At 46.9% G+C, this 11,582-nt stretch overlaps 2 protein-coding genes across 2 annotated transcripts; one reads left to right on the top strand and one right to left on the bottom strand.

Moving 5' to 3' along the window:
• Nucleotides 1–570: 570 nt before the first annotated feature.
• On the top strand, nucleotides 571–6,989 carry DLAT (dihydrolipoamide S-acetyltransferase; the record flags this gene model as incomplete). The annotated part of the gene is made up of 13 exons (XM_010134436.1): nucleotides 571–672; nucleotides 1,016–1,140; nucleotides 1,256–1,412; nucleotides 2,356–2,482; nucleotides 2,850–3,040; nucleotides 3,530–3,692; nucleotides 3,934–4,001; nucleotides 4,666–4,755; nucleotides 4,851–4,958; nucleotides 5,518–5,633; nucleotides 5,909–6,071; nucleotides 6,234–6,370; nucleotides 6,705–6,989. Coding segments are annotated over 13 exons (1,677 nt in total), but the record flags the coding sequence as incomplete, so codon positions are not given.
• Nucleotides 6,990–9,750: 2,761 nt separating this feature from the next.
• Nucleotides 9,751–11,046, bottom strand: PIH1D2 (PIH1 domain containing 2; the record flags this gene model as incomplete). Its single annotated transcript, XM_010134435.1, has 3 exons — nucleotides 9,751–9,897; nucleotides 10,012–10,277; nucleotides 10,811–11,046. Coding segments are annotated over 3 exons (649 nt in total), but the record flags the coding sequence as incomplete, so codon positions are not given.
• Between the last annotated feature and the right edge of the window lie 536 nt (nucleotides 11,047–11,582).

Here is an 11,582-nt window from a genome sequence, read left to right as displayed (position 1 = left end):
CCTCCCGGCACACCAGAAGGAGAGAGGCTCCCTCCTACCCCCGCCCCGCGCAGTCTGGGCGCTGCTGCAAGCCCCCGCGCAGCCCCTGGTGTTCGTGCCCCTGTAGCCGCCGGAGTCGCCCAGATGACAGACCCATCCGTGTCCCCTGTGACTCGCCCTCCCGCCCCGCCTCAGGCGCAGCCCCTTCTCTTCTCTCGGGTGTTGCTTCCCCTCACTGGGCAGCTCAGTTTGTCCTGGGGAACTGCGGTTCTTCTCTCCCCACGCCCGCGGTTCTCATCCCCTTGCTGCCGCTGCCCTGCCCCAGGTCCCTGAACCATCATCGGGTGCCGACTCCTTCACTGCTCGCCCTGTTCCCCTCTTGGTCCCCTGGCATAGCTTCTCCCTTTCTTGGCCAGCCCCATCTCAGCGCCCCAGTATTGGATTGTGCTGGGGACATACGAGCAGGCTGGGGACAGTCCTGACCCGCTGGGGTTGGCAGACAGGCGCTGCTTTGTGCCCCTGAGGATCTGTGTCTTCCCTTTGTGTGGGGCTGCTTCTGTCTGGGTTGTAATGCTGCCCTGTTCCTCACAGGTGGCCTTGCCAGCTCTGTCCCCCACGATGCAGATGGGCACCATTGCACGCTGGGAGAAGAAGGAGGGTGACAAGATCGGTGAAGGGGAGCTCATAGCAGAGGTATCCTGGGAGCACAGGCCGTGCTGCGTTTCTGACGAGCTCCGTGTGCATCCTGGGTTCCGTCCCTGGTTGCCCTCACTTGAATGCAGATCTCAGGTTCGGGATCACAGATCCCAGGAGATGCTGTTGGCAACAAGTGGCTAACAGCCTTTCAAAGCTGGTTGCTGCTTTCTGTGAGCAGGAGCAGCACTTAACCCGTCAGAGAGCACAGAGCTCCCTAGAGCTCCTGCCACAGCGTCTCTTTTCGAGACCTGTGTGTTGTGATCCTGCACTACGGAACTGGGAGGCTCTAAGCAAACTGGTCTTTTCTGTTACCATAGTGACATCCTGTTCTCTCTCAAAGGTGGAGACAGACAAAGCAACAGTTGGCTTTGAGAGCATGGAGGAATGCTACTTGGCCAAGATCCTGGTGCCAGAAGGAACTAGAGATGTTCCTATTGGGTCCATAATATGTATCACAGTAGAAAAGTATGTATTTTGCTAACCCTCGACTGAGTTTTCCCTCCTGAGGCTTCTTGGGTACCTTGTGTGAAAGGTTCAGAGGCACTCTGACTGTTTTTGTGCTCCTCTGTTTTTTTTCTAGGCCTGAATACATTGATGCCTTTAAAAATTATACTCTGGATTCTGCAGCGTCTGCCCCCCCTGCAGCCTCAGTGCCTCCCCCTCAAGCTGCAGCTCCCTCAGCACCAACTCAGCCTTCTCCTCAGGCTCCCGGCAGCTCTTACCCTCCTCATATGCAGGTAGACAAGTATTGGTGATGATTTAAGGCTTGTTGACTCTCTTTCTGCCTTTGATGTTGCCAGTTCCAGGTATTCTGTCATAAACGCTGCCTGCGGTGGGAGGTGGTGAGCTATAGCTGCAGGAGTGGGTGCCACTTGGATTGTTGCCTAAAGCAGGTGTTTTGGAAGGTCCCCCAAAGCTTTCTTCAGAAAATTATTTTAGTATCTGAGCTGCTAGTAGAGGAGAGACTTGTCTCTCCGGGATTGTATGGATCCTAGAAAGACCTGCCACGTTTGCATTGTTTGGACAGTTAAGGTATCAAAAGGCCTTTGCTGAGTGTGAATAAACTCTGAGGGCCCTTCGTGCATCTCGGCAGAACTCGGGTCTGTCACACTCTGCTGAACACACCAGATGTGTTTGCGGGTGACTAATACTGAGTTGTATTTGTGGATAATCTTTTTACCCTGCTTAGATATTGAAGTGTTACGTCCACTGTTGTATTTGAGTGTGTGTTTCTGTGACGTTCCTTTGAAAGATTTCAGATACTAAACCTCACTCCACAGATGATACCTGTGATTTGCCTGAGGCTAAGTCAGTTCTTGAACAAAGAATTAATTAAAGGCTTCTTGTCTTCTAGCTACTAAACTTGCTTACAGAATTGTGAAGGTGGCAAAGACCTTTAGGATAGCAGCTGCAAGACACTCCCAGTGAGGTGGTGGTAGTAATTGTTTGGATATGTTGATACCTTGCTCTGCTTTTGCTTGCTTTCTTGCTTAGGCCTCGATAAAAGCAGCCAAACTAGCAATAGGGGACAACACTTTGCTTTGCTGTGACGGTGCCAGATCTAGGGAGTGCAGTAAAGGCTGGCTGCTCCTTTAGGTTGGCATCGTTTAGTCAGGAGTTAAAACTCTGCTCCTTTTGGATTACCACGTTCTGATTCTCTCGCGTTCTCTGGCTTCACAGGTGACTCTCCCTGCCCTGTCACCTACCATGACAATGGGCACCGTGCAGAGATGGGAGAAGAAGGTCGGGGAGAAACTGAGTGAGGGAGACTTACTGGCAGAAATTGAGACAGATAAAGCCACGATAGGTGAGTCAACTCCAAAGCCGAGAACGGATGAGCTGCCCTTGCAAGGGAAGGATCCAGAGCAGCCTCTGTGCTAGCTGTTCCCCTGCTGCTCAGGACGTGAGGCTGTGCGGCAATTAAAAACCAAGTTCCTTCTCATCCCGTTGGAGGGAGAGACTTCAGAGCTCCTAAAAAGCTTCCGTTTCTTTATCAGTCCTCTCAGTGAAGGACAGTGCGTGGAAATATTCCCCTATGAGTTGCTCTGAAGTGGATTCTCTTGCCTCCTAAACACAGGGCAGGGCTTTAGCTACCGGAGTCTTTGTGAGCAGCATTTAGAGGAACTCCTCAGCTGCATCAGGCACCAAACCAGTTCTGTTTCTTTCCCTTACAGGCTTTGAAGTGCAGGAGGAAGGCTACTTGGCAAAAATCTTGGTGCCTGAAGGAACAAGAGATGTGCCATTAGGAACACCTCTCTGCATTATTGTGGAGAAAGAGTCTGATATTCCAGCCTTTGCTGATTACCAAGCCACTGCAGTAACTGACATGAAGGCACAGCCTCCTCCTCCTCCACCTCCTCCACCAGTAAGGACCTTTCTTAGTTATGGGGACCATTAAGAGGTCTGATCTGGACCGTTCTGCTGGTCCGACAGTGTGAAGCCCTGGCTCCAACAATAATGTTTACGGTTCTGTGAGTGCAAGGCTAACACTTGTGCTGGCGGCCTAAGCAGTGATTGCTAGTTTGCCCTCCAGAAACTGGAGCAGGTAGTCATTTGTTAGGATCTCTTCTCCAGCCTGTTTCTTGCGCCAGTTCTAATGTCTCATCCTTGAACACTGGGAGCATGACTTATTTTTTTCAGCTTTTTTTGGTGTATAATTCAGCAGTTTAGTTGGCTCCTTCCCATTCTGATTTAATAGCTGGTACTGGGAAACTTCTCTGAGACTGAAAATTCTTTCAGATTAATGAGGGGTTTTGCTGTTATCTTGTCTGGTAATTAGATGGTCCTAATCTAATTACCTTCCAAGCTTTTGCTGAATGATGCTGAGGCTAATGGCTCTGATTCTTCTGTGAAGGTGGTGGCAACACCTGCTGCTGCTCCTCCTCCGCAGCCTGCTGCTCCTTCCGCTCCAGCAGTGCCCGCAGCAGGGCCGCCTCCTCGGAAAGGCAGGATCCTGGTTAGTCCCCTGGCAAAGAAAATCGCCACAGAAAAAGGAATTGACCTTGCCCAAGTGAAAGGTAAGTTGCCTTTCCACTTCCTTGTGCTCACTATCAGGTGTCTGTTCCTCTAGGCATGTACTTGCCTGGAACATACCTCTAGGTATGTTCCTCCCTGTCAGGAGCATCGTGACTGTGCAGCTCTCCTCACCAGAGGCTCTGTTAAGTGACTTCTCTCTGTTGAATAAAACTGGTACCTTTAGAAGCAGTGCCTTGTTGCAAATAATTGAAATCCTCTTACGTTTCTCTTTGACCCGTTTAGGTACTGGACCAGATGGTAGAGTCACAAAGAAAGATGTGGAGTCATTTGTGCCGCCAAAGGCTGTTCCAGTGAGTAGGCTTGAGGTCGCTAAGAGTGGCCATGTTACTGTAGTGACAGAAATGCTCTGAAAAAGTGCAGCTACTGTATGGAACTGTTACAGTTGGACTGGTGGGTTATGATGCTGTGCGGGTGTGGTGGCTGTTAGGTTAACCTGTCAGAAACAGATGAAGTTTTCTTCCTTTGTTTGTCCCTTTAGTATTTCCATGAGAAGAAAACAATTGTTTCCTAAGCTAACAATTGCACTGCTCACCCTTCATTTGCTTGTCACAGACGTGTTCTTGTGCCGTTGCTTGGCTTTTATAAGAGGTGCTGGAAGTATTGCTGTGTGTGCTGCTGGAAGGGCCGTGGCTGAGCGCAGCCTGAGAGTGCCCTCTAGCACACCCCTCTGCTGGGTGTAAAACCACCACCCAGCAGGACCTGCTGTTCTGGGAGCTTCGTAGCAATGTGCGTCACTGTTGCATTTCTAAATCACTCAACTGCTGATTAAATAATCACATACAAGACTTACAAAGAACCTAGTGGGTACTGCAGAGGCGAGGCTAGAGAACAGACGTATCTGCTGCTCTTAAGCAACAGGCAGCTTAGTCTCAGCACTTGTCCCATGATCTGAATTTCTCTGTACGTTGATGTTTGGATAGCACTGTGAGTTATGCTGGCTGTCTCCGATTGCAGGCGCCAGCACTAGAGGCAGTTCCTGCTGCTGCAGTTGCAGCAGCACCAGTGGGGACCTTCACAGACATCCCTGTCAGCAACATTCGGAGGGTAAGAAGGTTTCATTCCTTTCCAAGATCATTGTTTGCAGCCATGAATTTTCCAGGTGGGTTCGTCTCCATTGCTGCTTTGTTGTACACCCACAGGTCATTGCTCAGCGGCTGATGCAATCTAAACAAACAATACCTCACTACTACCTTTCTGTTGATGTAAACATGGGCGAAGTACTGGTGCTAAGGAAAGAACTCAATCAGGTAAAGCGTTTAGGCATGGTGACAGCCTGGGGGTGGGGGGGGGAAGCTGCATTCTCTCACAGCTTTGCCCAGCCTGCTTTTTGGTGATATGCCATTTTGCCTCAGAAAAAGTAGTCTTTTCAGAGCCTTTTCTCCCTGTTGTGGATCAGTTCTGGATTGTCTGTGACAGAACGCGACTTTTTACCTAAGTAGTGTGTGCACTGATGTCTGACTTCTCTAAGGGGGCCACTTTGTACTTGCTGGTGTCCAGTTCTTGTAGCTGGAAAGTAGAGCAAAAGGGTAAAAAGGTTTTTAAGAGTAAAAAGGGCAGAAAATCTAAGCAAAATAGTAATTCTGAGCCAGGATGTTTGGGGAAAAACAAACATTAAAAAAAGATTGTGCCTTCTTAAGTTATGAAGGAGATGTATTCACCTCCTAAATTGTCTTGAGACTTCAAATATTAATGCTCACAAGTAGGGTGGTTGATTGTTTTCTAACATTTTCTCTGAACAAGGCTGCATGGCAGCGACTATCCAAGTTAATCAGGACAAATTGACACCTCAAATCTCTTTATTTACAGGAGGTCTCGGATAACATTAAGCTTTCTGTCAATGACTTCATAATTAAAGCGTCTGCTTTGGCATGCTTGAAGGTGCCTGAGGCAAATTCTTCATGGATGGACACAGTTATTAGGCAGTAAGTTTATGATATGGTCGAAGCCAGAAACTTTCTTTGTTCAGGAGAGAGTTCATGGCGAAATAGCAGACCTCCTGCTGGAATTCTGAGGGAGGGGAACAGGTGTAATGCAGAGACTGAGGAGCTTTGGTTGAAGTGCCAAGGACCTTGCCTTTGAGGCTAGTGTACAGGGAGAAATAATTGTTGCAGAATTGACCTTTTGAGTTGTCTGAACAGTTCTGAGAATTTTTTTGTTATCTTGCTAGAGTAACTGGCATCCCCTTTGTGTCTTGCAGAAATCACGTGGTGGATGTTAGTGTTGCAGTTAGCACTCCTGCAGGGCTCATAACCCCCATTGTGTTTAACGCACATATAAAGGGCCTGGCCTCCATCAGTAAGGATGTGGTTTCTTTGGCGACTAAAGCCCGAGAAGGCAAACTGCAGCCTCACGAATTCCAGGTGAGGAACTCGGATTGCTGTTAAACATTGCTGCCCTTGACTTCTGTTCACAAGCCCTGCTTAGAGTGAGCAAAGTCTATTTTGTGATGTCTCAGCCACGTTCCTAATGTTCCACATGAAACAGCTCTTGTGAATTTGACCGTGAATGTGTTTTTCTTGTAGGGTGGTACTTTCACAATTTCCAATTTAGGAATGTATGGGATTAAGAATTTCTCTGCCATAATCAATCCACCTCAAGCCTGCATCCTTGCAGTTGGTTCCTCAGAGAAAAGACTAGTGCCAGCTGATAATGAGAAAGGGTAAGTATTCATCTGATTCTGCATATACTGAGCTGAACTCAAATTTTTAAATAATAGCTAGTTTCCTAACACTTCCATTAGGTTATAATTTAAAAAAAATAATTGTTGACACAGTGCTTCCAGTACCTTCTGAAGAAGTACATTAATGGTAGCAAAGGAATGAGTATGATCTGCTTTCCAGTGTAATCTTTTTTAGAAGCCCACAGGGGGAAGATCTGTTACCACGCACCAACCACCATTGCTGGCTCTCTAAAAGCTTTTTCGCTTTGTTAGTGGCACTGATTTGGCACCGAGTTTCAGAGGATTGTGTTAATTGTTGGTTTTTTCCTTTCAGATTTGATGTAGCCAATGTGATGTCTGTAACACTCAGCTGTGACCATCGTGTGGTAGATGGAGCAGTTGGAGCACAGTGGCTTGCTGAATTCAAGAATTTCCTTGAAAAGCCAGTAACCATGCTGCTATAATTTAACCATGCAAGCAAAACTTTCCTGGGTCACACTGTTCTGTTTTAGACAAGCTACTTAGACTTTAGTGTTCAGATTTATTAAAAGAGTTCCTTTTTTATTTTAAATATGTATTATATTATCTGGTAATGTTATTACCAGTCTGTACAGAAAAAGTTTGCAACAGTGCTTTTGAGAGCAATATTAGAGCTATACTGTATTTTTATACAGTTAGTTACCTTGCAAACTCTTCCAAAACAGAGTTGAGCATCCCAGACCTAAAAGCGATCCAGGCAGTATGCATCCTGCCATCTGTTCTAAACTAGGGTGAACAAGGGGGTGCATACCAAGCAGTTTCATGACCTCAGTGTTCTCAAAAATTTGAATTGCAAACATCTCTTCACAGGAGTTCAGATGAGATGGTAACTGAAACGTACAGTAGTTCCACAGTAGCAGAAGGTGAATTCCCTTAGTGTCCTGTTCTCCTGCTGCAGCAGGCGTGACAGCTGCACTGAGGGACTGAAGTGCCTGGGAATAGCTCCTGAAAGGCCAAGTGCTGGCATTCCAGACCTCCCTTGGAACCTGGCACTGACCTGGACCTTCTCAGCTACCTGATCCCTTCTGAGCACTTTAAGGTGAAAGAGCACTAATATCTGTGGGGTCACGGCTTCGGATACCACAGGGAACATGCTGTCTTCTTGTGGGCTTTCACTTACCTGTGCTTTTTGTATGAAAACTCGAACTGCTCTGCCTCTAGCTAAGTTAGTATCAGACTATGATGCCATGGAAGCAACTGTTTTGCAGAATGTTCAAGAGACTCCCTGTGTTGGAACCCAATCTAGGCAAATCACGCAGGCTAATGATGCCATCAGTGGGTATTTACCACGGGAGGACTCCAGCGTTTGGAACGTTGTTCTTTTCAGGCATTCTGACACGGGAAGCTCTGAGTGAGTCACTGGTACTGCAGTACTTCCCTGGTTTGTCTGTGTTGTCCTGGCCTCAGTAAGCTGCAGAATGTGCTATCCATGTATATATTGTATGTAAAATGCTTCAACAGTCTGCTGGACTTGACTCCAGTCATTGTGTCCTGAAAGGGGTGCAGTGCTGAACATTCTCAATTTCCACTTTCCACATGGAAATGTTAATGTGAAAAGGATGACTGTGTAGTAATTACTAAGTGACCAGGAGAATTAGAGGGAGAAAAGTTTAAAGAAAAAGAAAGTTAAAGCTGATCTGTCGTTCTGTATATCGCATTCAGTACTGTCTCCTGTAAAGTTCTACAAAATTCACTAAAGATATTGAAAGAAAATACTGTGGAAATTAAATATTTTTGTGGGAACTATTTAATGTCTGGTTGCTGTGATACTTGGTTGTCATGCCTGGCTTAAGCAAAAAAGTGCATTAAGGTTTCAGTTTTTCTTTTACGATCTAAAGTATCATGGTTCCAGACTTGCTCTAGGGAACCTGCGTTCTATTAAATGTTTGGAATTGACATCTACTAAAACACGTTCCAGTGCTTTTCTGTTCAGGTGCGTGTGCCTTACTGTACTGTATAGCCCAGTCAGAGCTGTTCAGCCCCCTAGTCTGGTAGTGAAATTCACCCTGTTAACCCTATTAACCTTAAATGTTCCAAACTAATACGCGCTTTTTTGTCAGCGTGCAGCGGTGAACTTCAGTTTTCCTGGCTTCCTCGCCGCAGTGTTCACCAGAACCTCACATTCTGGTTACAGAAACCTTTCACTTTCTTCCTGCAGTATGAACACTAAATAGTTAATCCTATGAAAACACTCTCTGAGTGATTGTCAGACTCTGGAACACTTGCAACTCAAAAAATGCCATCCAGTGTGTGTGCTTGGAGTGCTGGTGGTGGCTTCTGGTACGGCTCAGCTCGTGCAGTGGCAGAACTTCACTTGCACTTGCAGCTGTAACCCCTGGACAGTATTTCAATGCAGCCTTCTAAGTGTCTTTCAAACAAAGACATGGGAAGGCCAGGAGTTAGTGCTCTTTAGTGTGCCTCTGTTTCCAAGTTGCAGCTCAAAACCAGTTTGCCTGTTTCCAGTTGGGATCTGAGGAATACTGGTACAGAGACATGGAAGCGGCAATCATGACTTACTGACACATTAATCATGAAACTAAGATCACTGAAGCTTTGTTTGTCCCTTTCCCTTGATTCTGATAATGCTTAGTAAACCTTAAATTGTTCTGTGCTGCTTTGTATTGCTCTGTATTTTGTGTATTAGTGTGAACTAATGCAGGTGGTTTTCCTAGTTGAAGGGCTCCAAGATCATCTTTGGTTGCTCGCTTCACACGAAGTGCTGCTGAGCTTTGAGTTTCTCTGAGCTGTTTTGAGTAGCACAGAGTAGGTCTGCTGGTTTATGGTCTCACTCAGCGATTACAAACCAGTAACAAGTGAGGTCAAGCGTATTTATTCAGTGACTGAAAAGACTACAAAGCCTATGCCAGTTAAGATCAGCAGGGATTGTCCTAAAGAGAACACCAACAGCTTGCAGGGCAACCGGTGGAACTGTTTGTCCTGCCTCTGCTGGTTGTTCCAGCAGTAACTACCTGTGCGAGCTGCTCTAACCACCTGAATCCAGTGATCAGTTTATTCAGCAAAGGCTTCACAGCTGTTACTGCTCTGCCACAAGGCAAAAGGAACGATGTAGTGGAGCACGTACACATTGCCGGTTCTTCACCACAGCCGCTAACGAATTCGAGTACACCTTCAATATTTACAGTCTTTATCTTTGGCTGAAGTTTGGTGGTGCTGGTATTCCTCCAAAATTCCTTTCTACATGCATCTTCTAAAGGCACGTACAGTATTCAACCCTGAAGATTAGAAGGTCAAAAAAAAAAAACCAACTCATCACCATCTAAAGGTTAGGATTCTCATTCTGGGCTTTTGTTCTGTCACCTGTGAACTGGGCAGGACACAGTCTAGGGACCTGGCTTGGTCACGGGTACTGAGATGAACAACAGCCGTTTTCCTTTGTTAAATACTGCTGTAGCTGTTTCTTCATCTACCAGTTCTGGCAGATCTAGTTGTAATCTGTATTTTTCAGGGACCTCAATGATTATGTCATCCTACATCAAGAAAATTAAAATACCTGATTAACTTTGACAACGAATTAGCCGTGAGAATTTCTAGGAATTGGATACTAGACAGAAAACACAAGGCTACTCTTCGTTCTAGCTTACCTTTGAAACGCTCAGATCACACTCAGAGACAGAGCTGACCTTCGGCAATTCAATTTTGAGTTCAATTTTGAGTGGCTTCTGGTTTGCGTCCTTCACGGTGACCATTTCATAGACGGGGGTACTTGGCTGCTCTGGCGTTTCAGTGCTGCTGATTTCCTCTATCAGACGCGCTTCAGACTGTGTCGCACTTTCTTCCTTCAGCAGCACAGGAGCGTTGCTGCAACCTTCGGCATCCAGAGCGTGTAGAAGCTGGTCAAGTGTCAGTTCTTTCAGGAAAAATAAGTTTTTCACACATAGCACTCAGTTACTAAGAACTGTAATGTTGTGCCACTCTATCACAAAGGTTTTAACTGTAATTAATTGTAATTAAGGATTTTGTTAGCTGAAGGCTGTTACTGGCAGTTTCTTCTTCACCCATTATTTGGTTTTATTGCCAACGGGTTAAATGTTGTTTCCAGACTACTAGTGGTGGCAACAACCCTTTACTCAGGCAAAAGAAACTTAGCACCTCAAAGAATCAAACCCGGGGGAGTTCCCGTGTCTAGTGGCTACAGGAGAAAGGGAATTTGCTGTTGAGTTGAGAAACTGCAGCGACACGGGAAACCCCAGCGGTGAGTGCAGACAGGCCGGCAGGCTTAGGCTCCTGTCTGGTGTGAACGCTGCTGCCTTCTGAGTTCTCAGAGAGCAGCATTGCTTCACGCTTATGTCAAGAACTGGGGCGGGGGAGAGATAAGGCTGGAGTAGATTTGTTGGGAGAATGTGATGGGTCCTCAAAGAAAAGTGGCGGGTCTCTACGTACCCTTCTTTGTGCTCTGACTGAGATGTGGGGGTGGCACCTGCCTTCCTTTCAGGCGCTGCTCCATCATTTCCAGGCTTCCTTTCAGTTTGAACGATTCCATGGTGTACAGGTGGGACAGAGGAAGGTCGCATCGCTCCGCAACGAATTTCAGTGTCAAATGGATCAAATGCTCCATTTTTTCTGGGTTTTCTTCTGCCCGCTGAAGAACATCTGGATTATATGCAACATCTATAATGCTGTAAAGGTCTATAAAAACGTGTCAGAATTACTGCTACGGTACCGTGTGCGGGTGTTCTTTAAAATCACTTGATTTAGAAGGAAAGAAAATTAATTTGTGGCTTCTGGGCAGAGAGCCTCCTCTAGAAGCGACTCCTCTCGCTGTGTCTGGTCAATGAGAAGCACAGAAACACAATCCAAGTCAACAGGAGAATATGGTCAAGAGATTCCTAGGGCACAAGTATTTTCAGGATTTAGATGTGTGCAAATTTTGTGTTTCTTCAGGTTTGGTTTTGGGTTTTTTTTCAAAACGGGAGGGCTGCTTTAGAGTCCCTGCTGGGACACGCCGATCGCACCCCTGCCTGGCCGCCCCCACCGGCGCGAAGAGCCAGCAGCGCCCTCTGCTACAGCCAGAACCTGCGTGCGATCGCCCCGCAGTGCTCCGCTGCGGGACTAACGCATCCGGGGCGAGGCGCGACCCCTTCGAGACGTACCTCCCTCGCCGGCTCCTTCTTCCAGCGGCCCCGCGCAGACAGGAGTGGGGTCACTGGGGGCC

This window comes from Buceros rhinoceros, unplaced genomic scaffold (genome assembly GCF_000710305.1).
Source record: "Buceros rhinoceros silvestris isolate BGI_N320 unplaced genomic scaffold, ASM71030v1 scaffold47024, whole genome shotgun sequence".
NCBI classification, from domain to species: domain Eukaryota; kingdom Metazoa; phylum Chordata; class Aves; order Bucerotiformes; family Bucerotidae; genus Buceros; species Buceros rhinoceros.
The sequence above is the reverse complement of the archived record's forward strand: the minus strand, read 5'-3'. Positions and strand labels throughout refer to the sequence as shown.